The sequence below is a fragment of the Pecten maximus genome, chromosome 8 (assembly GCF_902652985.1).
Source record: "Pecten maximus chromosome 8, xPecMax1.1, whole genome shotgun sequence".
In the NCBI taxonomy this organism is placed as follows: domain Eukaryota; kingdom Metazoa; phylum Mollusca; class Bivalvia; order Pectinida; family Pectinidae; genus Pecten; species Pecten maximus.
The window spans coordinates 10,139,470-10,164,651 of record NC_047022.1 but is presented as its reverse complement, the minus strand read 5'-3'; the positions used below and the strand labels follow the sequence as shown (position 1 = coordinate 10,164,651).

At 36.2% G+C, this 25,182-nt stretch overlaps 2 protein-coding genes across 5 annotated transcripts in view; one reads left to right on the top strand and one right to left on the bottom strand.

Moving 5' to 3' along the window:
* The window catches only part of LOC117332449 (transcription elongation factor SPT6-like), a 45,994-nt gene that overhangs the window by 7,144 nt on the left and 13,668 nt on the right, over nucleotides 1–25,182 (top strand). For all 4 annotated transcript variants that reach the window (XR_004533735.1, XR_004533734.1, XM_033891359.1 and 1 more), the window contains exons 9-26: nucleotides 179–283; nucleotides 3,497–3,586; nucleotides 4,337–4,476; nucleotides 5,149–5,372; nucleotides 5,956–6,085; nucleotides 7,810–7,960; nucleotides 8,745–8,840; nucleotides 9,350–9,448; nucleotides 9,564–9,707; nucleotides 10,381–10,511; nucleotides 11,602–11,719; nucleotides 12,470–12,546; nucleotides 14,019–14,154; nucleotides 14,657–14,794; nucleotides 15,095–15,262; nucleotides 15,784–15,911; nucleotides 16,098–16,305; nucleotides 16,675–16,822. Coding sequence is in view for 2 of the 4 variants with exons in the window: in XM_033891359.1 (XP_033747250.1) it covers nucleotides 179–283; nucleotides 3,497–3,586; nucleotides 4,337–4,476; nucleotides 5,149–5,372; nucleotides 5,956–6,085; nucleotides 7,810–7,960; nucleotides 8,745–8,840; nucleotides 9,350–9,448; nucleotides 9,564–9,707; nucleotides 10,381–10,511; nucleotides 11,602–11,719; nucleotides 12,470–12,546; nucleotides 14,019–14,154; nucleotides 14,657–14,794; nucleotides 15,095–15,262; nucleotides 15,784–15,911; nucleotides 16,098–16,305; nucleotides 16,675–16,822 (2,431 nt within the window). In the remaining 2 variants the exon portion in view is untranslated. The remainder of the gene's footprint in view (nucleotides 1–178; nucleotides 284–3,496; nucleotides 3,587–4,336; nucleotides 4,477–5,148; nucleotides 5,373–5,955; nucleotides 6,086–7,809; nucleotides 7,961–8,744; nucleotides 8,841–9,349; nucleotides 9,449–9,563; nucleotides 9,708–10,380; nucleotides 10,512–11,601; nucleotides 11,720–12,469; nucleotides 12,547–14,018; nucleotides 14,155–14,656; nucleotides 14,795–15,094; nucleotides 15,263–15,783; nucleotides 15,912–16,097; nucleotides 16,306–16,674; nucleotides 16,823–25,182) is intronic.
* On the bottom strand, nucleotides 19,790–24,418 carry LOC117332451 (histamine H2 receptor-like). Its single transcript, XM_033891361.1, has 2 exons — nucleotides 23,348–24,418; nucleotides 19,790–22,123 (listed from the first exon to the last, which is right to left on the bottom strand). The coding sequence occupies exon 2, from the start codon at nucleotides 21,746–21,748 to the stop codon at nucleotides 20,759–20,761; it is 990 nt and encodes a 329-aa protein (XP_033747252.1). The 5' UTR covers nucleotides 21,749–22,123; nucleotides 23,348–24,418; the 3' UTR covers nucleotides 19,790–20,758.

The window sequence follows — 25,182 nt, the reverse complement described above, 5'->3', positions numbered from 1 at the left end:
TAGTGCTCATTAGTCAGGGTTAAAGGTCAAAGGTGACAAGACAAAAGTCACCTTTATTGACCCCTTCTGCATGGAACACATTGTTGTATAGTTCAGGAGTATTCATGTCGTAAGAGGTTTTATAGTTTTTCCAATGTTTGTGTGATAACCCTCATTCCTTCACTTCTGTCTGTTTCAGAACCTGTTGGAACAGGAGAGTCATGGAAACTTTGGCCGACGTCCACCCAGCATGGTCAACAAAATCCGAGAGGCAATCAATTTCATGAGGGACCAGCACCTTGAGGTATGCCTCAAGTAACATTTTATTTATTTTTTGGAGAAAATGAAAGAAAAAAAACTTAAATGAATATTTCTTTTCTTTCCCAAATAGCTTTTTTTAAGGATGCTGAAACACAAATAAATTAGTTGTCAAGATGAAATAATAAAGAAATTTTACCAAAAAATATAATAGTACAAAAAGACATCAAATTTTGATAATTTGTAAAAGTGTTTAAGTTTTGATAAGGGCTTTTCCAGAAATATCTGTGTCGATGGGTGGAACCCTGGTGGAGTCTTTGGAAACAAATGCATTCATCTCCTCCCACATGGATGATTTTGGAACAGTGCTAATATCAAAAATATCTTTATTTCTAGATATTCATGCATATCTTGAAAGTTTTGTTTTTAATAACAAACATTCATATTTTTAGTATTAGTTTATGCATGCCCACCATCATCAGATGGTGGGCTATTCAAATCGCTGTGGTCCGTCGTCCGTCCCTCCGTCCGTCCGTCCCTCCGTCCGTCCCTCCGTCCGTAAACAATTCTTGTTATCGCTATTTCTGAGAAAGTACTGAAGGGATCTTTCTCAAATTTCATATGAAGGTTGCCCTTGGTGCCTAGTTATGCATATTGCATTTTGAGACCAATCTGAAAACAACATGGCCGACAGGCAGCCATCTTGGATTTTGACAATTGAAGTTTGTTATCACTATTTCTGAGAAAGTATTTAAGGGATCTTTCTCAAATTTCATATGAAAGTTGCCCTTGGTGCCTAGTTATGCATATTGCATTTTGAGACCAATTGGATAACAACATGGCCGACAGGCAGCCATCTTGGATTTTGACAATTGAAGTTTGTTATCGCTATTTCTGAGAAAGTGCTGAAGGGATCTTTCTCAAATTTCATATGTAGGCTCCCCTTGGTGCCTAGTTATGCATGTTGCGATTTGAGACCAATCGGATAACAACATGGCCGACAGGCAGCCATCTTGGATTTTGACAATTGAAGTTTGTTATCGCTATTTCCGAGAAAGTACTGAATGGATCTTTCTCAAATTTCATATGAAGGTTCCCCTTGGTGCCTAGTTATGCATATTGCATTTTGAGACCGATCTGAAAATAACATGGCCGACAGGCAGCCATCTTGGATTTTGACAATTGAAGTTTGTTATCGCTATTTCTGAGAAAGTACTGAATGGATCTTTCTCAAAATTCATATGTAGGTTCCTCTTGGTGCCTAGTTATGCATATTGCGATATGAGACCAATCGGAAAACAACATGGCCGACAGGCAGCCATCTTGGATTTTGACAGTTGAAGATTGTTATCGCTATTTCTGATAAAGTACTGAAGGGATCTTTCTCAAATTTCATATGAAGGTTCCCCTTGGTGCCTTGTTATGCATATTGCATTTTGAGACCAATTGGATAACAACATGGCCGACAGGCAGCCATCTTGGATTTTGACAATTGAAGTTTGTTATCGCTATTTCTGAGAAAGTGCTGAAGGGATCTTTCTCAAATTTCATATGTAGGCTCCCCTTGGTGCCTAGTTATGCATATTGCGATTTGAGACCAATCGGATAACAACATGGCCGACAGGCAGCCATCTTGGATTTTGACAATTGAAGTTTGTTATCGCTATTTCCGAGAAAGTACTGAATGGATCTTTCTCAAATTTCATATGAAGGTTCCCCTTGGTGCCTAGTTATGCATATTGCATTTTGAGACCGATCTAAAAATAACATGGCCGACAGGCAGCCATCTTGGATTTTGACAATTGAAGTTTGTTATCGCTATTTCTCAAAGTACTGAATGGATCTTTCTCAAATTTCATAAGTAGGTTCCCCTTGGTCCCTTGTATTGCATTTTTGGACCAGTCTGTCCTGAAAACAACCTGACAAACAAACAGCCATTGTCGTTAAATCTCAAATTTCTTATATAGCTAGGATTCCCTTGTTTGAAAAGTACTGGAGGGATGTCTCAATTTGCACAGATTAGTAAAATGAAGGGAAAAGTAGAGAAAAGATCAATCTGACATGGAACCTATGAAGATCATTCAATGGTGGGCGCCAAGATCCCTCTGGGATCTCTTGTTTGGGTATTTAGTCTGTTGAAGTGACAGTGTAGTCATCGAAACGTCACACTCTTAAATATCAAATTGGTTGTGTTATATAAATTTTATCATATTTACATTACCAACCTGAAGAAAATTTTCCAGAAGAGTAAGACAATTCCTGTAAATGAAGTTTAATTAGCTTCCTGTATGTGTCGTCACAGAGCATGTTTAAAGTGTTTTGGCATACCATGATATAGTGTTACCAACATCCGTCCTGTTGCATCCAATCCTGTTCTGAGTCAATGACATATCTTGAAAATCCGATTTGCTTACATATTATAGCACCTGATCACATTCTAGTGCTCATTAGTCAGGGTTAAAGGTCAAAGGTGACAAGACAAAAGTCACCTTTATTGACCCCTTCTGCATGGAACACATTGTTGTATAGTTCAGGAGTATTCATGTCGTAAGAGGTTTTATAGTTTTTCCAATGTTTGTGTGATAACCCTCATTCCTTCACTTCTGTCTGTTTCAGAACCTGTTGGAACAGGAGAGTCATGGAAACTTTGGCCGACGTCCACCCAGCATGGTCAACAAAATCCGAGAGGCAATCAATTTCATGAGGGACCAGCACCTTGAGGTATGCCTCAAGTAACATTTATTTATTTTTGGAGAAAATGAAAGAAAAAAAACTTTAATGAATATTTCTTTTCTTTCCCAAATAGCTTTTTTTTTAATGATGCTGAAACACAAATAAATTAGTTGTCAAGATGAAATAATAAAGAAATTTTACCAAAAAATATAATAGTACAAAAAGACATCAAATTTTGATAATTTGTAAAAGTGTTTAAGTTTTGATAAGGGCTTTTCCAGAAATATCTGTGTCGATGGGTGGAACCCTGGTGGAGTCTTTGGAAACAAATGCATTCATCTCCTCCCACATGGATGATTTTGGAACAGTGCTAATATCAAAAATATCTTTATTTCTAGATATTCATGCATATCTTGAAAGTTTTGTTTTTAATAACAAACATTCATATTTTTAGTATTAGTTTATGCATGTAAATTTGACAACCCAGAGACAGAGCGAGAAAGCTGATTCCTGAAGTTAGTCTCAATTAACCAGTCCAAGAAAATGAATAATTACATTTTGTTTAACTTGTATGACAATTTTACAGGTGCCCTTCATAGCCTTTTATCGCAAAGAGTATGTAGAATCTGATCTCAATATCAACGACCTGTGGAAGATCTGGCAGTTTGACGAAAAGGTAAAATATCTGTGCTTTCTTTTCCAGTTTTGTCAGTATTATCCTAGGTATATCATAAATACAAATCACATTTTATAGATTGGTAAGTGTAATTCATGTTACAAGTTTGTCTTCATCTAGTGGCCATATTAAAGAAAATTTATATTTAAAAAAAAAAGTGAAATGAAAAGTGTGCCAAAAGTTATTCTGACTCTGGAAATCAAATAAAGACTGAATATAAATAGAGAAAAAGAATCTAAATTGAGCCCGAAGATGAAAATATAAGCTTTGCTCCAAATGAATACTGTATTTGTATATAAGGGTTGAGTTTTCGGAAAACCATTTTAATGAACTTTTGATTGGTTATATGACATTTCGACAAATATTATTTTGATAGAACAAGTAAAATTCCAAATTGGTACAAGCAATACATTTTCTCAAATTCTAAATAGAATTGTAAAGCCCTGGTGCCTTTGTTAAACATCATGCAAAAATCATACAAATTGCAATTTACAAATTATACAAAGAAAATAACCTTTGTTTTTGGGGGCCGCGGTGGCCAAGTGGTTAAGGTGTCTCGACACTTTATCACTAGCCTTCCACCTCTGGGTTGCGAGTTTGAAATCTACGTGGGGCAGTTGCCAGGTACTGAACGTAGGCAGGTGGTTTTTCTCCGGGTACTCTGGGTTTCCTCCACCTCCTTAGCACGTCCTTAAGTGATCCTGGCTGTTAGGAGGATGTTAACCTAAATAAACCAAATGTTTTACTCAGTGGACACAGCTGAGGACCAGGAAATCCAACATGGTCCGTCTGTTTGAGAAGATGCAAAATTACCAGTTTGAGGAAAATGCTGATCCTGACAAGGTCCTGGAGTCTAATGTGAGAGCTCTGACAGAGGAAGATATTGACAGGTAAGATGGAAGTCTGTTTATCATCATTTTCATTATGATAAGAAAAGATTTCCTGTCGCCTTTTCAGATTTTAAGTAATCTTCTACCTGTACTAAGAGGTTTGCATACCTTATTTCGTCAAGGAATGATTTTGTCAAGGACCTGAGTAAAAATTGTCAGGAATAAAAATAGCTTTTAGTACAAGTTTGTTTTCGAGGTACAATTCAGATGTTCTTGGACAACACAGATATTCTAAAAAATCAATAGTGCCACACAAATTTGGTTAAGGACATTAAACTAAGGATATAAATTCATTCAATTTTACTAAAACCATAACATTAAGCTGTAAGTTATTTTATTTCTAAAATTGTAACTTCACTTTCTGGATTTGCAACTGGTTGGCTTCAAAATATTATACGGGTAGTTGAGGACATTGTTTTGAAGCACATTGCTATTGTTAGTTATATCTGCTTATTCACAGCACATATTGTATATCTTATTCATAAAATATTTGGAGATTTCCATCCCAGGCTGAACACAAATTTATAGGGGGTAAATAATACATAAAGCAGTATACTGCACAAATTTATAGGGGGATATTGATATATAAAGCAGTATACTGCGCAGATTTATAGGGGGATATTGATATATAAAGCAGTATACTTCGATGTTGTTAATTTTACTGTTTTATAGGATCAAACAAGTTCAGACGATTGAGGAGCTGAGGGATGTCTACCAGCATTTCCTGTTATATTACGGACCCGATATCCCAAAAATGCGGAATGCTGAGAAAATTAAGGCTCGTAATGAGGAGGAAGGGGAACGCCCTGAAAATGAAGATCCTCCAGAACAACAAGAAATGATAAAACAGGCCTCCCGTAAAAGTGGCTACACCATATGCCAACAGAATAAGCTGGGTGAGATAGCGTGTCATACTGTGGATATCTGTTTTTTTGTGAGGAAATTATTTTCTGATGAATTTGTATAGACTAAAGGTAGAAAATCAAAACATTTCTTCGTTGTTTAGTGACCAAAATTTAAACAAGGGTAACATGGTTTCCTTTTACAAGTACAAATCGCAAAGAATAGTCATTTCATAACTGTCAGCTTATTCTTCACTGTCTGAATTTTTACTTTAAGTGAGGTATGGCCTTTGAGTTATCAGAGTTTGTAAAAAAAAAATGGATAGAAAATCTGATGTATTTTGACTGTATTTTCACTAGTTTTAGATAGAAAATTTCAGATGTATTTTGACTGTATTTTCACTAGTTTTATATAGAAAATCTCTGATGTATTTTGACTGTATTTTCAATAGTTTTAGATAGAAAATCTCTGATGTATTTTGACTGTATTTTCACTAGTTGTTTTCACTAGTTGTAAATGAAACATTTTAGATGTATTTAGATGTAGATTTTAGATTTATGCGTCTGATGAACTAAATTCAAATTTTTATTTAAAGTTTACTGTGATATTAAGTATTAAAAACTGTTTGGTTTGCAGACGACATTGCCCAGAAGTTTGGCCTGTCACCAGAACAGTTTGGTGAGAATCTACGTGACAACTACCAACGTCATGATGTTGAACAATATCCATTGGAGCCCCTCGAGGTGGCCAAAGAGTATATTTGCAGGTCAGAAAAACTCAATAGGATTTCATCATTAATATCAAAATTACAATATTTTAAGGTCTTTTCCTTTTCTTTCTGCAATTGGGGGTCAAAAGATATTTCACATATACAGTGGAACTTCGTTAACTCGAACTCGGATAACTCGAATACCCCGCTTAACTCGAAGTACCTCGCCGGTCCCGGCCGAATTCTCTCTTTATCTTAGTAAAAAAAACTCGGATAATTCGAATTCGGATAACTCGAAAAACTCGGATAATACGAAGTAAAAATTTGGTCCCAACAATAAAAATCCTACTTGAAATGGTTGAATAATTCGAAGTATAATTTTCGTCGATCGGTGGCAAACGCCGACATTTTTTAAGAGCTAAATTCCGTTTGTAATACTGAACATATCGGCACTACTAACCTACATGCTATTATAAGTGTTTCATAAATTCATAAAAGAAATTGTCGGTTGAATCTTATAACAACAAGTCTTGGTGATAAAAAGTACTGCTTTACTTACATCAGGTAATTTCCCAAGGCGGTCGCCGATATCAGTACACACGATAGTCAACAACTCATCTACCCGTTCGCTCAAGCGGAACTAATCTCTGACACACCGGTAGATCTACCCGGCTGATGTTTTTACAGGTGTAGAAATGACACCGTCACCGGCGCCTATTAAATCTTTAAACTGCTGAAACAATAGCGTAATTACTGCCGAGGTGTTCAGAGTACAACTGTAACGGTCAGTGCTGTCTATTAAATCGGATATAACGCCAACTCAGTTACAGTAACATTTTATACGCACATGCGCAGCCCAACTTCCGGTGCTAATACACATGGAAATGGCGTGGTTATCAATAAAAAGTAAGTAGGCCGATCAAACAGTATTTTATATATGTCCAATAAAAGGTAATGGTTCTGTTACGTTTTGTATGCAATCTGTGTTAAACTTAAACGGTTATTTGTTTTGACATTAATAACTTGTTATTTTGTCGAATTCGTTTTATCGTTTACCTTTTGCAAACATGACTTGCACATCAGATCGTTATTGAAGTGACTAAGTGAAACAGAGACCTATACTTTATCGTGACTGTATATCGGCAAAACTACACCAAATTACAAGTGACATAATGAAACATTACATATATATTTACATGTATTGATTAGTCTTCACACTAAACTGATGAGCGACAGAGCGAAGTTATAATGATTATATAATGTTGACAAATATTGACCAAACTTTTCACCAAAAACGATAACTCGCTTAATTCGAACACTCGGATAACTCGAAGTTTTTTCGTGGTCCCGTCGACTTCGAGTTAACAAAGTTCCACTGTATATCATTACCAACGCAATGTGATATTGAATTGTCTGTGTTTCCCTGGACACAATATGTTTTCCTGATGTTGTGAAATCCCATTTCTGATCATCTGCAAAACCTTACAAATCAAAGCCTATGTTTGATATAATGTTAGAACAAAGTAAGGGTGATTTCGGGATTGGTTAAAAACATGTTTTCTATATCAAAGTAAATACACTATTTTTTATGGCAGGTCAATGATAATAGTTCAGCAAAAATAAACAGCAACATGTCTGCCCCCAGAATGGGACGCAGAACCACTGTGTCAGGGAAAGAATCAATAACTTTTGCAAGTGTACAGTGAATTTCTGAGTAGACTTAAATATATATTTATGGACTTACTGTAGTCAACTATTAAAATGTTCACATCGTTTTTCAGTCAGTTCCCAACAGATGAGGAAGTCCTACTTGGTGCACGTCACATGGTTGCCATGCAGATTTGCCATGATCCTCTTGTGCGGCAGTGTGTGCGACAGACGTATTTTGAACGTGCAAAAATTAATGTTGTCCCAACCAAGAAGGGCATAAAGGTATTAACAGATTTGTGTTTGATTTCTGATAAAGCCTGCATTGGACCTGAATTTCGAAATTCAATATATAGACATATATATGTAATTGTTAGCACACTGTATTGTGTGCACTATGTGAGGTTGATCCAGATGTAAAAGTTTGAATTTCCTGTCGTAAATGTACTTTGTTGAATATATGTAATTTGTACAATTCACATCCGTGTATGTTTACACTTTTTCGATCCAGGTATTCATATCATCTTATAAATGATTTGTCACTATGATCATGTCAGGTTATCAGACTGACCATCACTGCAACATTGAAAAAAATAATTTTTTTAAGAACATTGATGTGGTGCAGTGGTATAACCTGCAGGTTTTTCTTGCAACGCAATTAGGTGCCATAAATCTTGTGTTCAAGGCCCGGTCAAGGCACAAGTTATGGATATACATATGTTTATACACATATTTATATATTTTAAGTCTTCCAACTTTTGATGATATGAATGTTTAGGGTGTTTGTAGATTTATTAGTGAGCCTGTAGATTAGAGTTGTGAAATGGCATTGATTTTTGTTTGGCATAAAAAAAATCTTTTATCTAGGGTTGCTCTCAGGATTAATATATCAGTGTCCTATTAATTTTATTGCACACATGTTATAGTTAATGCAGCTGTATAGGTGTAATCCTACATCTGCAGGGAAGTATTATGTGATGGACAATCTTTAAAAAAACCTGTCACCAGTTCAGAACCAGAGAGGTTTGACAGCAATATTACAAATGATTTGTTTGTTTGTATACATCAGGAGATCGATGAAGCCCATCCATGTTATGCCATGAAATATCTCAAGAACAAACCTGTCAAGGACCTGAAGGATGAGATATTCCTCAAGCTCACTCAAGTATGAGTATTCTCATTTTGTGTATGCAACAATATCTGAATTGTGCAGTTTCCTTCTTTTGGCATAATTTTCTATCAGATTCAGATAGCTTTTTGCAGAAAATCAGAAGAAAATTACCTTCTTAGTTGCACAAAATGTATCCAGACAACTTGCATGAATGATTATTATATAAGACAAATGCTACTAAAAAAAAACTGATATGAAATGAAACTGATTCTTGAAATATCACTTTCACATGAATTATATGAAATCTTTATGAAAACTTTCAGTTTGGTATTTTTCTTGGATGTAAACAATAAAATTTCTTGACACTATCAGTATGAATTTTTTTTAAATTTTCTTTTTCACTTTTCCGATTTGAAGTAAACGGAGATGTTGATTGGCATGTTTTGTGTCTGCTATATATGTTCCATATCATATATATATCAACATAAACTCACTTTGTTGATTATTTAGCTAAATAGATAAAAAAAATCATGTCAAAAACAATTTCATTTCAATTTGAACAGGGAGAAGAAGACGGCCTGTTGACAATTAGCATGTTTATTGATGATGTGTCAGAAAATTCCCAGACGTACTTTGAGGAAGTTCGCCAGCTGTTCTACAGGGTAAGGGATAGTATACAGTGATTTATTGTAGGTTGTGAATATAGTTAGTACTCTGCAGTAAAGCCAGGAATTGATGTGTAATTTGTACTTTAAAAAATTCATATTAATATTTCAGGATGAGTTTAGCCACCTGGTGCAACAGTGGAATCTTCAGAGAAGCCAAGCCATGGAGCGAGCCCTTAATAAGCTCCTTTACCCTCAGATGGAGAAGGAGCTCCGAGCCAAGCTCATAGCAGAAGCCAAAGAAGGAATCTTAAAGGTGGGTTTGACATCAATGTATGTTTGTTTGTTTTTTTGCTGGATTTATCGTTCAGTGAGCAGTCAGGGTCATTTTGAGGCTGGGTCTCCTTGTAGTAGTTGGTGGCTACCTCACTGAACAACATACAGGAGGCCCGTCGCATGCCATCCAGAGCAATTAGGGTTAAGTGTCTTGCCCAAAACACAACCACAACAGCACAGACCGTCCTGTTTCTCAGTTTCCTGAGAAACACAAACCAACACAGGTAGGGAGCGTCAAACTACACACCTCAGATCTTCACCTGAGGCTACCTGGTTGAAGCTCTAACTGCCTGGGCTATCGTAGCCCTGTTAAGTGTTTGTACAGTAAAACTTGTTTATAGTGAATTTCCCAGGACTAGAGGAGATAGGTTGTTATATCCAAAATTTGTTATAAAGTTTTGAAATATAATTATGTGACTGAACAGAATTTAAATTTACTTCACGATAAGCACACATTTGTCTGTTTGTCTTTAAAGCATTTAACAGTGTTTTCAAAGTATTCCAAAGACTAAAAAAAAAATCTGTCTTAAGGTGTTAAGACTTCTCACAACAGGAGAAAAAATTCTGGGACTGATAAGTTGGCACTATTCTGACTTCCTAAAACATGGTCTCTTCCTTTAAATTGATTCCTAATGATGTGTTTCCTTGTGTAGGCTTGCTGTCGAAAGCTGTATAACTGGCTGAAAGTGGCGCCGTACCAGGCCGATCAGCAACTTGAGGATGACTATGATTACGATGAGAAGGAGGGTCTTCGTGTGTTGGGCCTGTCTTTCATCACAACAAGGTTTGTCTCTATTCAATGAAAATGCAATTTCGTATCAGTACTCATCAATTATAAACCTCACTTGGTAGGGACGTGTGGAAACTATGTATATAGAGGTTACACAACGAGTGGTTGTTGGATATGGAATTTATTTCACACGAGTAAGTTATTTTTTAAAAGTTACAAAAGACACAAGCTTTAGCGAGTGTTTTTTGCAGCTTTTAAAAAATAACTTACAAGTGTGAAATAAATTCCATATCCAACAATTTCGAGTCGTGTGACCTGTTTCTACCACAATAATATCGGCTTGAATCAAAGGGAAACGTGGCCAAGTATAATTTCGCGTATGCAAATAAAATGTACAGGTGAGGTCCGGGACCCGGTGATGTGACGTCATTAGATTATTGATGACGTCAATAACAATTGCAGCTTGGGTCAAAGTTCACCGTGTTAGCCAATCAAAATGCGTAAACAGAGTTTATACCACGTGTGGTATAAACAGATTGTTAATCAACAGCTGTAATGATTAACTGATGGTCTGAGACTTGAATAACACAGGGTATTGTGGTAGAAAATATGGTAATCACTTTGTCTGTGCAAAACAAAGCTCACTATTAAGATACAGTGTATTTCTGATTCATGAACACCTTAATAGATTTATCTCATAATCCCAACATTCTATTATAACTTCAGTCTTACACTTGATAGATTTATCTCATAATCCCAACATTCTATTATAACTTCAGTCTTACACTTGATAGATTTATTTCATAATCCCAACATACTATTATAACTTCAGTCCTACACTTGATAGATTTTGATAATCATGTTAAGGTGTCAACGGCTAAGATTGTCCATTAATACAGTAAAAACGTCCAGGGGGTATGTTTTATCGGGAAATTTGTCAGAGGATTTGAAATGAATAAAAATTTGGGGATTTTGTAACAGGCAGAAATTTGTATCAAGTCTGTTTAAGCAAGACACTGCATACTGGTAAAATGATGTTTGTTTGTTTCATGCTTTTCTTACCTTTACTCAAATTAACCTTTTAGCTTTGTGTTATAATTTTATAGTTAGTTTTTACCTAATGAATATGTTTTTGTGTTGACAGAGACACGCCTGGCTTTGGAGCTCTGATTGATGGAGAGGGCCAAGTTACAGACTTCATACGAATGCCGTATCTCACGAAACGACGAAATGCTTGGAGGCAACAGGACAAGGAGGGCAAGGTAGCACTTGTCTTAGTGTCAGAAAGTTCATGTTATACATTTTACTGAAAGATGGAAATTGACAAGCATGCTGGCTATTGCTAAAGGGATACATGTCCCCTACCGGCCCCCATTAGAATTAGTGACAGTGACCTTGACCCCAAAACACTAACTTGAATTTGAACTGTAGCGACTCATACTTAAGTTACATACCAACTTTCACCAACATACCTTGAAGCATGGCTTAGGATGTGTTTAAATCTGAGTGGACAGGACTGACTGACGGACAGAAGGACAGATGGATAGGAAAGAAACTATAGTCCCCCAGGTTTCACCGGTGCGGGGACTGAAAACTGGAGAAAATGTAAACGAGATACTAATAGACAACAGAATTGCTGACAGACAACAGAATATAATCGTCTGAGTTTTTTCCCCATGAGATGTTCATGAATTTCAAAAAGAAACGTGAGAAAGTTCATTTGATTGAATGAAATTTAACTAAACAGATTTTTGAAAAAAAATAGTAACATGAAACACTAACCTCAAATGTAACAGAATTTTTTCAAATGCAAGAATTTTGTGGTTCCTTTGTGTGTGATATTAAGAGATTTCAGTGATAGATCCATAGATATGGAATATGTCTGTGGAATCAGACAAAACCTGAAAGAAAGCAATTTTTAAGGAAAGGAAATATAAAGGAAAGATGATGATATATATTTGATTTGTATTTATTATAATCATCTATATTATGACGTCCAATTAAATTGACAGGAACAAGACATGGAAAAATTAAAGGATTTCATTTCCACCAAGAAACCCCATGTGGTAGCTGTCTCTGCAGAATCGAGGTAAAATGATTTCAGATTATTTCAAAGCTTGACATACACCATTTTACAGGAACTACCGCAAGCCGCAAGATTTTTCTTAATTACAGGATGTATTTTTGAATGCAGGAAAAAAATCTGAAAATAGCTCCTGTTTCTGAAGGATCAATTATGTAATTAATTTACGCACAAAATCAAATGTTTGAAGTCTTGGGTATTCAAGGACCACTTGTTCTTTTCAGATTTAGTAATTTATTTGTATAGATAAAACCTCTTTCCATCAGACGAGGGGCCACGGTGGCCGAGTGGTTAAGGTGTCCCGACACTTTATCACTAGTCCTCCACCTCTTAGTTGCGAGTTTGCAGCCCACTTGGGGCAGTTGTCTGGCACTTAATATTTAGTAGTATTTAGTAGCCGGTAGTTTTTGTCTAGGTTCTCCGGCTTTCCTCCACATCCAAAACCTGGCATGTCCTTAAATGACCCTGGTTGTTAAAAGGACATTAAACAAAATAAACCAAAATTACCAGCAGACAAGCATTGAGCAGAATGTTTTTTATTTAATGGAACTCTTGGAACTGATTTCAAAATGAAATCGAGAATCTCTAATTATGGTCTGATGTTAATCTCTAATTATGGTCTGATGTTAATCTCTAATTATGGTCTGATGTTACAAAAAAAAAAAAATTTAAAGTTCAGCTGTAAAGAATTTCACTTGGAGTTGTCATGTAGTAATTAAATATTACAATCAATTCAATTAATTGAACATATTAATAAGAAAAAAAATGATGTAGACAACAATATGCTATCAAGCTGTGGAGTACCTCAAATCAGATAGCAGAGCTTGCATTGAAAATGCTCCTAAAGCCATTTGAAGTGTGGAAATTACAACAACTTGCTAATTTTTACAAAGTCAATTCAAACTATATGGAAGGATCCCATTTAATTGAAAATAACCCCATTTTTAAGGAATGCCCAGAGCAAACTCTGGATCGGTGAACTTTTTCTTCAGTGGGTGTGACATACCATTTTTGACACAGTGTGGGTGAAACCAGCTAAATAGAATTCATAATATGACTGAATGATTGTTTTATATTGATTACTGAATTTATCCTCAAATAAGTCGTCTTGTATCAATAAATTATGCTGGCTATTTCAAAATACATGATTCTGCAAAAATAAAGGAGACTTATTTGCGGATACATACCGGGCCATTTTTGCACTGATATATATTGTTTTGGGGGGGGCAACAGTGGCCGAGTGGTTAAGGTGTTCAGACCTTATATCACTAGCCCTCCACCTCTGGGTTGCGAGTTCAAAACCTACGTGGGGCAGTTGCCAGGTACTGACCGTAGCCGGCTGGTTTTTCTCCGGATACTCCGGCTTTCCTCCACCTCCAAAACCTGGCACGTCCTTAAATGACCCTGGCTGTTAGTAGGACATTGAACAAAATAAACCAAACCAGACAACTGATATATAAACTGATTTTGTCTTCCAGGGATGCACTTATGGTGATAGAGGACGTGAAGTCTGTGGTAGATGATCTTTGTCAGGAACAGCAGATGGCCCCCATATCTGTGGAACTTGTGGACAATGAGCTCGCCATGGTCTACGAAAACAGCGCCAAAGCGCAGGTAAGTTGGCCGTTACAACCAGAGTAGAAACTTTTCTGGTCATGATAATTTGATTTCTGTGTAAAACCAACCTTTCTAGTTTTTCTGGATGCTTTGATTTCTGTTTAGAGAAGAAATATTCTTAGCTATACTTTAGAAAGAACCGGGCATTGACAGATATTTTTCTGAACTTCTGAAAACATGAAGCATTGCTTGAAGTATTTAGAAACAAAAATTGCATGAATTTAGTAAAATTGATGTCATTGATTTTAAACCATTTCAGAAATTTCATAAATAATAGTTTATAATTATTGTTGTCATAACTGTATGATTTTAATGGTTTCTATGATAGAGTGAGTTGACTCCTAAATTAAGACCATATTAGTCTCTCTAGTTTCTGTCGGAGAGTTCGAGTGAGTTGACTCCTAAATTAAGACCGTATTAGTCATTCTAGTTTCTGTCAGATTGAACTCTCTCTATAGGTCATGATTTTGAACAGTTTTGGTATTATTTTCTATGATAGAGTGAGTTCCGAGAATATCCTGTGGTACTGCGACATGCTGTTTCCATAGCAAGGAGACTACAGGACCCTCTAATCGAGTTTGCCCAGCTGTGTAATGTAGACGAGGATATCCTTTGTCTCAAATATCACCCCATGCAGGTAATTACTTACTCTAATTAACTTGTAAGAAAATAATTGGTTAATTGATTTAGTGGTATTTTATCTTTGAGCTGACATGGTTGAATGGTGTTATGATATTTTTATCCACACTGACATGGTTGAATGGTTTTGTGGTATTTCGCCTCAGAGCTGACATGGATGGATGATTTTGTGATATTTTAACTGAGCGCTGACATAGAAAATTGGTTTCAATGATATTTTAAGGAGTGCTGACATGGTTGAATGGCTTTGTGATATTTTGACCAAGTGCTGACGTGGTTGAATGATTTTGTGTTGCAGGACCAGATTCCTAAGGATGACTTGTTAAACGCTCTGTCACTTGAGTTTGTGAACAGAGTCAACGAGGTCGGTGTCGACATTAACCGAGCGATAGCTAACAGCCACACAGCACCACTTGTACAGTTTGTGTGTGGACTTGGACCTAGGAAAGCATCACAACTTCTAAAGGTATCAAAAACATTTTCAGTTGTTTCGATTTGTTGTTTGAAAATTCTTTTTTGAAATTATTCGATTTGTTGTTTGAAAATTCAGTTTTGAAATTATTCTTTAAAGATTTTATTTGTAAATTTGTTTTTGACAACAACTGTTCAATTTGTTTACAAAAGTAATTTTGGATTTGTTGTTTTCACATCCACTTGATGTATTTAACAATGTGAAATTTTCTGATTAACAGTATTTACAAAGTCCTACTAGTTTATCAATTGATGTTGGCCCTAAATGACCCTAGTTGTCGATGGGCCGTAAAACATAAACAAACAAATTATCAATTGATGTAGCAAAAACTGTATCACAAAACTATGTGTTAAGAAAATTTGTGTAAATGCATTCAAGTTAGATTTGCTGAATCAACAAATGTGATGATATAAATTATCACTTCATTGAGTTGATTTGATGATATAGATTTTCACTTCATTGAGTTATCAAATTAAAATGAAAATGTGGGATTTCACCTCCTGTTGTCCTTGTAGATTCTGAAGCAGGCCAACATCCGACTGGAGAACAGAACACAGCTGGTGGAAGTGTGTCACATGGGCCCCAATGTCTTTATCAATTGTGCTGGATTCATAAAAATTGACACCAACAGTCTGGGTGACAGGTAAGGGCTGACAAACCATGATTGCAAAGGTTTAAGGGTTTTTTGGGGCCGACATCCAAATTGAAATTATTTCTTATTTAACTGTCCTCTGATTGGTTGTTTAATACAGCTGTTGTCAGATAAGCTTGTATTAGTTAAGATTTATTCTTTTCCACTGATTGGCTCTTGATTCATTGTTATTTATAGCACGGATGCATACGTTGAAGTGTTGGACGGCTCAAGAGTCCACCCAGAGAACTACGAGTGGGCAAGAAAGATGGCTGTTGATGCACTTGAGTACGATGACACAGCTGAGGATGCCAACCCTGCCGGTGCCCTGGAGGAAATCCTTGAATCTCCTGAACGTTTGAAAGACCTTGATCTTGATGCATTTGCTGAGGAGCTTGAAAGACAGGTTTGTTATTGCAGAGAATAATTGTTAGAAATATTACTGAAGATTTCTGCAGAGCAAAAAAACTTTTTGACTGTCGAACTGTACTCATGAAAAAAAAATATTATGATTTCTTTCAAATTGATATTGATTGCTAGATTACCAATTGCACAAAGTCAGAATCAAATAGTCATGAATTTGCTTAAATTTGATTGGTTAAGAAGTTTTGTGAAGTTGTCATACTCTCATCAACAGTGATAGGTTGCTAAAAGTTTGCTTTTGGAGATCAAAGTTCAAACATCAATAGCCAGTATGTGATACCGATGATATATCCCGCACAACAAAAAAAAACTTTTTTGACATTTGATTCCAGAATTAATTTTTATTTTGCAGGGCTATGGTGACAAACACATAACACTTTATGACATAAGAGCTGAGTTAAATCATCGATACAAGGATCTGAGGACGCCGTACCGATCACCGCTGAATGAGGAGCGTTTCAACATGATCACGAAGGAAACACCAGAGACCTTCTATGTTGGTAGGTGTTCTCTTGATGTTCATGGTTTACAGTATCGACAAAACATTTTGTATGTGTTTTCAGGGACTTATTCTACTACGGCCTCTCGGAACCGATATTCACACAGCATGTTTAGCTCACCTGCCCGAAGGTGTAACACGACAAACATAAAGCCTCTGGACCTCTTGATTATCGAGGGGGGGGGGGGGAAATGAATATTTAAGAATATTTGACAACTGTGACCTTGAAAGTAGCTCAAGGTCATTCATTTTGAACAAATTTGGTAGCACTTTATAGTTCATCATGCTACTGGCCCAATATCAGATCCCTTACTTCTTTGATTAATGCCAGGTGAGTGATACAGGCCCATTGGGCCTCTTGTTCAGTACTTTGGGGATAGGGCACAAAGCTTTGAATTTGGAGAAAAAGTGTGACAAAATAAAAAAATTAGGAGTAAAAAACAACACAATGATGTCTAAGATAGTCATATATTTTCTCTGGTGTAGCTCATACAAATACACATCTATCTGAACTGAGGACCAGTTGTTCATTGGACTGCACCACCCAGATGTTTCAACATATTTTCAAACTACAATTCTTTGGGGAATCTTAATACTAGGATTAGGGAAGAAATTAATGTTTCTCCATTTATAATCGTCAATAAAATAGGGTTGAATAGTGTAATCTACTTCAACTTATCTTTATTTTATTCCCAAAACTGTTATAAACAAAAACTACAGCCAATTTCCCACAAATATTGTCCCTTTACATGTACCGTATTTATCCCCTAATAAGCCCCATCCCAAGTATAAAAGTTAAGTACCAATTTTATCATCAAAGAAGCTACCTCCCCTAATATAAAAGTTTAGTACCATGTTTATCTTCAAATAAGCCCCCTCCCCTAGTGTAAAAGTTTAGTACCATATTTATCTTCAAATAAGCCTTCTCTCCTAGTGTAAAAGTTTAGTACCATATTTATCTTCAAATAAGCCTTCTCTCCTGGTGGAAAAGTTTAGTACCATATTTATCTTCAAATAAGCCCCCTCCCCTAGTGTAAAAGTTTAAAAGTGATATCCATGCACACACGGCATGCAGATTGGGAAATAATCAACAATAATACTGCCATGGAATACACTTGGGAGATTTTTCGGAAGCTATTACAATGGCAGAACTATACTCTTCAATATAGGATGAGTCCATTGCGATTGTGGCATTGACTTTTCCTGACAAACTGAAAGAATGCCAAGTTTCGTTATTGTGAAAAAATCTTCTCCTCAAGACCCAAATAAGGTAGAATCAAATACTCTTAATAGATGGAAGGTTCTTAAGGTGCTTTACCAAAATTGTGAATTTCATGACCCTGGGGTCTCACGTTTGCCCCTGGGGAGGGGGTAAACTTTACTATAGTTTATATAGGGAAATCAGATTTTTGACTATTATTTGTTGGATTTGTATTGGAATTCATTCTAATTTGGTTAACATTATCAGCATGGGATGACAGTTTGATGGTATGTACATGTTGGCCCTGACTTACCCCCAGGGGCTGATGGGCGGGGCTAAAAAGGTTCAAATTGACTGAAATTTCAAAAATCTTCTCCTCAAGACCCAAATAAGGTAGAATCAAATACTCTTCATAGATGGAAGGTTCTTAAGGTGCTTTACCAAAATTGTGAATTTCATCACCCTGGGGTCTCACGTTTGCCACTGGGGAGGGGATCAACTTTACTATACAATTTAGTTTATATACACTTTTGACTCTCATTTGTTTGATTTGTATTGGAATTCATTCTAACTTGGTTAACATTATCAGCATGGGATGACAGTTTGATGGTATGTACATGTTGGTCCTGACTGACCCCTTGGACTAATGGGTGGGGCCAAAAACTTAGGGTCAACTAAATTAACTGAAATATTTCAAATCTCAGATGATCGTTAAGGCCCGTGGGCCTCTTGTTAATCCAAAGTGAGAGTGGAGTAAGCCTCCATATTATTACACTGGCAACCTTCGCCTATTTCTCTTATAGAAAATAAGTAACCCAACCAAAAAAATGCAGATAGCAACCAAAACATCCTGAGTATCTCTTCATTTAATTGGGTACTTTTATGAGTCGTCTTCTGTTTCCAGCAAATTAACTTAAAAGTGTACCCAGAACAAAAAACGATATTCAAATATGTTATCCCATGTAACCACCAAAGAAGAATGCCGCAAACCGCATCAAAATCGGTTGGCCGAGTGCCGAGATATCACACATCAAAGTACGTGATTTACACCTGTCGGTCGACTGCTAATCAGCGTATCTGTCAGTCACACTGATTTGGAACTCTTCAGTCTATGACGTCACAGGTTTAACGGAGTAACTGAAATGGTGGCCAGCAATATAGATGACAGTGTGAACGGTAGCAACACAGACAATTCCGAATACGATCTGGACATGAGATTTGAGGTTGATGACTTTGGCGGATATTGCCGACAAGAAGTCGGAATCCAACAATATCAGTTTGAGCTTTTAAGAAAATCAAATTTTAGTGATATGGACTCTGAAAATGACAGCTTTGGTAACACAGACTGATGTGTTATACCAGGGACATACAGATGTTATACACGATCCAATAATCGGTCAAACACCAATAAATGTATATTAGTTATGTGTTTACCATTTCTTACTCATTACTATAAAAAGGAACACGGCATCAACATTTTTTTATAAAAGAATTTGCCATTTTATTCGCAAATTAATATTCAAATAAACATACCAACAATGAAACAGTTCAGAGAATTACGTATACTCAACTTTGAGTTTGTTAGTATACCGCTAAACAATTACCAGGTGTGAAATTACGGTCCACAAGCTCATCACACCTGTCACTGCACCACAGGTGTCTGTGATTTCTGGCGTTCTAATCGGCACGTCCCGATAATTGCTTGTGAGTTGACGTGTTTGGTTTCCATGCACATCAAAAGTGTTTCAACAATTCAGCTTGAGTTTTGTTAAGAATTGCGTTTATACTATAGGGAATACATATTTTGTTAAAATCAAATCAGCGAGTTTCGTTTTCCCTACAAACAAACCAAATTCGTATCGCAAAGGTTTGCCTATAGAATAATTAACTTCAGTTGGCTCATTCATATACCCACAATGTTGAAAATTTACTCTATGAATCTTGTCTGGGTAACTAATCTTTCATGGACAAGTTTTATCAATTTCGGTCAATTATCCGAAAATCACAAACAGCGGTATCTTTAAGTGGATTTGCAACGTATCCATTGCTGTTTTTGGCTAGTAAGAATTCAAATTCTTCAGCATTTACTTTACATCGTGTATGAATTGCATTTTAAACTTCTATTGCTAGAAGTATTATAACCGAAATCAATATTGGTATGGAACAAACCATACCCTAATAATAAAGGATATGATGCTAGTCGTTACATGTTATAAACGGCCCGTTATAATAGAACATTATTCAAATGTTATACATGTTATATACGACCCGTTAAAATAGAAAATTATTCAAATTTTACATCTTATATACGACCTGTTATAATTGAAAATTAGTAAGATGATACTCGTTTTATTTGGCCCGTTGTAATAGAATATTAGTAAGATGATACATATTGTATACGGCCCGTTTTAATAGAAAAGTAGTAAGATGTAACATGTTATATACGACCCGTTTTAATTGAAAATTATATGTCCCTGGTTTCGGTAGCACTTGTTATTAACTTATTCACAAATATTACTCAAAAAGTTTTGGGCTTCAGGTGTGTTTTCGAGAAAAATCGCAATTACTCTAAAACTAAAGCTTAATATAGCAAATCGTTCTGGGTACACTTTAAATAATATCAGAATGATGTGTTGACTCTAGTCAATAATGGGGAAGAAGAAGCACATTTCTTCATCAACTTCAGTCAATAATGTTGTAGAAAGAGTTAGCTGAGATACAACACTTCATACGAATCTAGTCTGTCGTTTCATTTTGACTTGTGATTGTCAAGGTAGGGTTCAGGATCTTCTTGAAGATGAGTTTGTATGCTGATTTGAAATCCTTACGCAGTAGTCCATACACTAAAGGGTTCACAGCACTCGAGAAATATCCGACAAGACTAGCTAGGGTATTAATACGTCCTGGTACAAAACTGGTATCCGTGACAATGACCTTGATAAGTTTGGTGACACTGAACGGGGTCATACACACAAAGTAAGCCAAGACGACCACAAGGAGGCTGTAGATAACCTTACTACTCTGACTGTACTTAGATTTCCTAGATTCTGTCAAATCGCTGAAAGGTCGTAATGACCTTGAAGCCCTCCTCACCTCTCGAACCACAAGGAAATAGTTGACCACCAGGGCTAGTCCGGGTAGGAAGAAGCAGAGTAAGAACGCTGTGATGACGTAGTAAATCGCCTGTGTTTTCTCCTGTTGCCATTGTATGGCGCACACAGCCTCCCAATAGTCGTACTGTATCCACTGTAGTATTACTGGTACCACAGAAAATACCACTCCCTGGAGCCACGAGTATGCTATGGCCATGCCCACCTTGTTCCTGCTAATCCACATGGGATATTTCATCGGGTGGAGGATTGCATGGTAACGGTCAAAACTTATGAAACACAGGGTGAGCATTGAGGTAATGATCAGGCAGTAGTTTATAGCACATACAGTCGAGCACATGGCATGCCCAAAGACCCAGCGGTCAGTTACCATGGAGCAGAACGAACTGACCATAACAGTTAGGCCATTGATCAAGTCTGTCACCGCGAGGTTTACGATAAGAAAACTGGCCTGCTCCTCTCGTAAGTGTCTGTTGACAGTGATGGCCACTATTACGGCAATATTTCCAAACACTGAAGTTATGATTAGCATCGAAAGACATATCGCACAAAACACAATTTCTACAGTGGTACGGAGCTCTACTATTTCACCGACCGTGTTGTTGGCCTCGGCCATGGTGAATTAACCAGGACTCTGTGTCCCTACAACTATCAACACTCTAGTCTAGATCACCTCATAAACTGCCCTGAACCCTGAAAGTTTATGCCTTTTGAAGGATTTAAAAAACTGGCCCTGGTTTCAGTGTTGTTTGATGTACTTAGTATCTGTGACTTACGGGATACACTCTACTTAACTATGCTCTTCACAGGAAAGACATATATAAGCGCTAAGGATCTTTTCACATCGGAATAGGATAAGTTGCTGCCTGTTATCATTGACAAAGATGTTATCAATTAAATGAAGCATACTGTCGTCCATTCTGCAATGTCGATTGTCTTCTGTAGAGATAAGTGTCACCAAATCTGCACTCTTTATCCTGCATATGCATATCTGAAAAGATTAAAAATAAAAAATTATTTTCTATTTTTGTAAAGGAAAGATGAAATATCAAAACAGCCTAGTTGTGGTGCTTCAGTTGGAGCAGTTGTCATACGTTACTAAAATGTATTAAGATTCATCCAGTTTTCACCATTTGGTACATGAGGGAGTGGAGCACAATATTACACAACTGATTGTAATAATTCTGTCGTTTATCATGTAATGGTTTTTTCTTACTGCAATGAATGGCAAGCAATATAAAAAAAAATCTATTCGACCCGAAGTATCACTAATTACTGCAAAGGCAGATGGTATTTGTGTACAAATCATCATTTTTCTGTACATTTTGGCTTTACTTTCATTACTGGTAGGCACAAAAACTCATATAATCCTTATTCGGGCATAGATTTCATCAATAGAAATCGTGCATGTTTCTGATGTCCGAACGAAGGAATTTGCAAATTATTTATTATATAATTATTTTCTCTGAAATCTTTCATATAGTATTCAGAAAGTAATATTTTTTTTGTCATCATTCTAGGGGGGGTGGGGTGGGGGGGCATTAGTACTACCCATGTCCGTTATGTCCCGTCCCATACAGAATCAATGTCATAACTCAAGAACCCAGCAACAGATTTGGTTAATATTTGCCACCATAGTATAATAACATTACGTAAATTTCTTCATCGTAACATATTATTGTGCATTAAATTTCACAAACAGGTGTAAATGATTGTCATAATAATACAGGAACATTTTCTAAACAATAGACAGGGAAATACACGTACTTAATTCTGTTACATTTGTATGTACAGTGGGTGTACTGAATCTAATAAGGCAGATAGGTATATATACATTATTTATTTTGAAAGAATATATATGTCTTTAAACCATTTTACATCATGATTCCATAATAAATTGTTAAAATTAATATGTTTGAATATGAAGGAAGTCGACTAGTATAAGCTTTCAAGCTTGTTTCCATGTCCTATTTCTGTTTGATACAAAAATGTTGTCATATGCTCTATCAAAAGAAACGAAATAAAGTTTACATCAAAATGAATATGGTTGGTAATAGGCCTTGAAAATCAGTCAAAAAGACTATATGTAAAATTAAAAAGAAAAACATTAATCTGATCACATTAAAAATTGAAATGCAAAACAGATTAAATCTGTAATTTGACAAATCATGAAATAAAGAAAAGAAAAAATAAACAATAGAATTGTATTGTTTACCTTTCTGAACTGGAAACTTTTTAAAGAATGTCGTTTCAAGTTTCCTAACCTCCTGGATTCCTTGTAACTTCAAGCTCATTTCTCACTGTTAGTCCCGATACAGTCTCGTATTACTTAAGCTGTTTCAAGGGCACGGCTTGTTAATGAAATTACGTGGTTTTGTTGTGCAAGCTTGGGTACTCACCTTTATTGGTCATGTGTCAGCTTGCTGTGGTAGTCCTGATGTTTATTACTGCCATTGTTAGGTGACAATGTTTCTAATTTGTCACACTTATGTAAGTAAGTATAATCCAGGGGAACAATACCTATAGGGTCCTTTACAATTTATGCTTCCTCAAATGTATATAGAAGCAAATTTAGTGGATTACATCTACAATTACCCAAGTCTGAAAACCTACAATAGCACTATTTTCTATATATATCACTGTGTCTTGTCCATGATTAGATTTAAAAATTATTTTTTAAATCAGAATCAATTTCATCTGTCAATCCTTGTTAGATTAGAGGTGAAATTCTCACTGCTTCATGTGAGTTAGCCTAGCTAGACCCCCAGTTATCATGAAAGATTATTAGAGAGTTTGGATAATGATTGTGATATTGATCGCAATTTTGTGTGCCTTGACCAGCACAATAACACTGGAGTTGCTAATCGGTGTTAACGAACCGCCAGTGTAATGCTAGTAAGCTAATTATCAGTTGGCTTACGTTTGATATCATCTGATACAAATGTATTGACTTCAGACATCACAGAGTTTTTGTTATGAAAGGTATTGGGTATAGGACCTCCGTGGTAGCTGTGATATACTGACGATTAAGAGTCCTCTAATTAAACACACAGATCAATAACAGGCCCTAATTATTACTGCCCTCTTCATACTTCACCTAGTCCAGTAAATGTCTGGTGAACTTGTGACATGTGAGTGTCTCACAGCAGTTGACATTTACTTTAAAAAAAAATTTTTTATATATTTATTTTATTTATGAAAGATTTCACATGAATATACATATACATAAAAAGCACTCCACATGTATACTTTCATTCATCATCATCATCATCATCATCAGTATCATCATCAGGGGGCCGCGGTGGCCGAGTGGTTAAGGTGTCCCGACTCTTTAACACTAGCCCTCCACCTCTGGGTTGCGAGTTCGAAACCTACGTGGGGCAGTTGCCAGGTACTGACCGTAGGCCGGTGGTTTTTCTCCGGGTACTCCGGCTTTCCTCCACCTCCAAAACCTGGCACGTCCTTAAATGACCCTGGCTGTTAATAGGACGTTAAACAAAAACAAACAAACAAACAAAGTATCATCATCAGTATCATCATTATCATTTACTTAAAATTACTACTTGTCTCTTAATGCTCGGCAATAAGTCCTTTCTATCAAGACTTTGGAGCCAAGTCTACATTCGGTAATAAGCCCCCTACCAAATTTGTTCTTGTCCTAAAAATGTTGATGAAATAAGAAAAAAAATGAAATATTGATTTTGTTAGTATATTGAAAAGGCTACTCTCAGCTTATAGAGTATTGTTTTTGTTTATGCCCAATTAACTGACTGTCAGATCATGATCAATAGGTGTGATGGTCAGGCTAGTTCATTCTTCCTTTAATTAGTGGTAGAGATGAATAGATCTGTCAGTAAATAATCAATATCACCGATATTCGGTCAATATAATACCTAATATTCAAGTAATTTGGGGGGTGGTTAACTTCACATGCATCATGTTTAAATAAACAAAAGCCCTTTGACACCTCGAGTGAATTTTGACATTCAGGGGATAAGCCATAGATATGTTGCTAATTGGACACGGAAATCTGAATTCTATAACAAATCA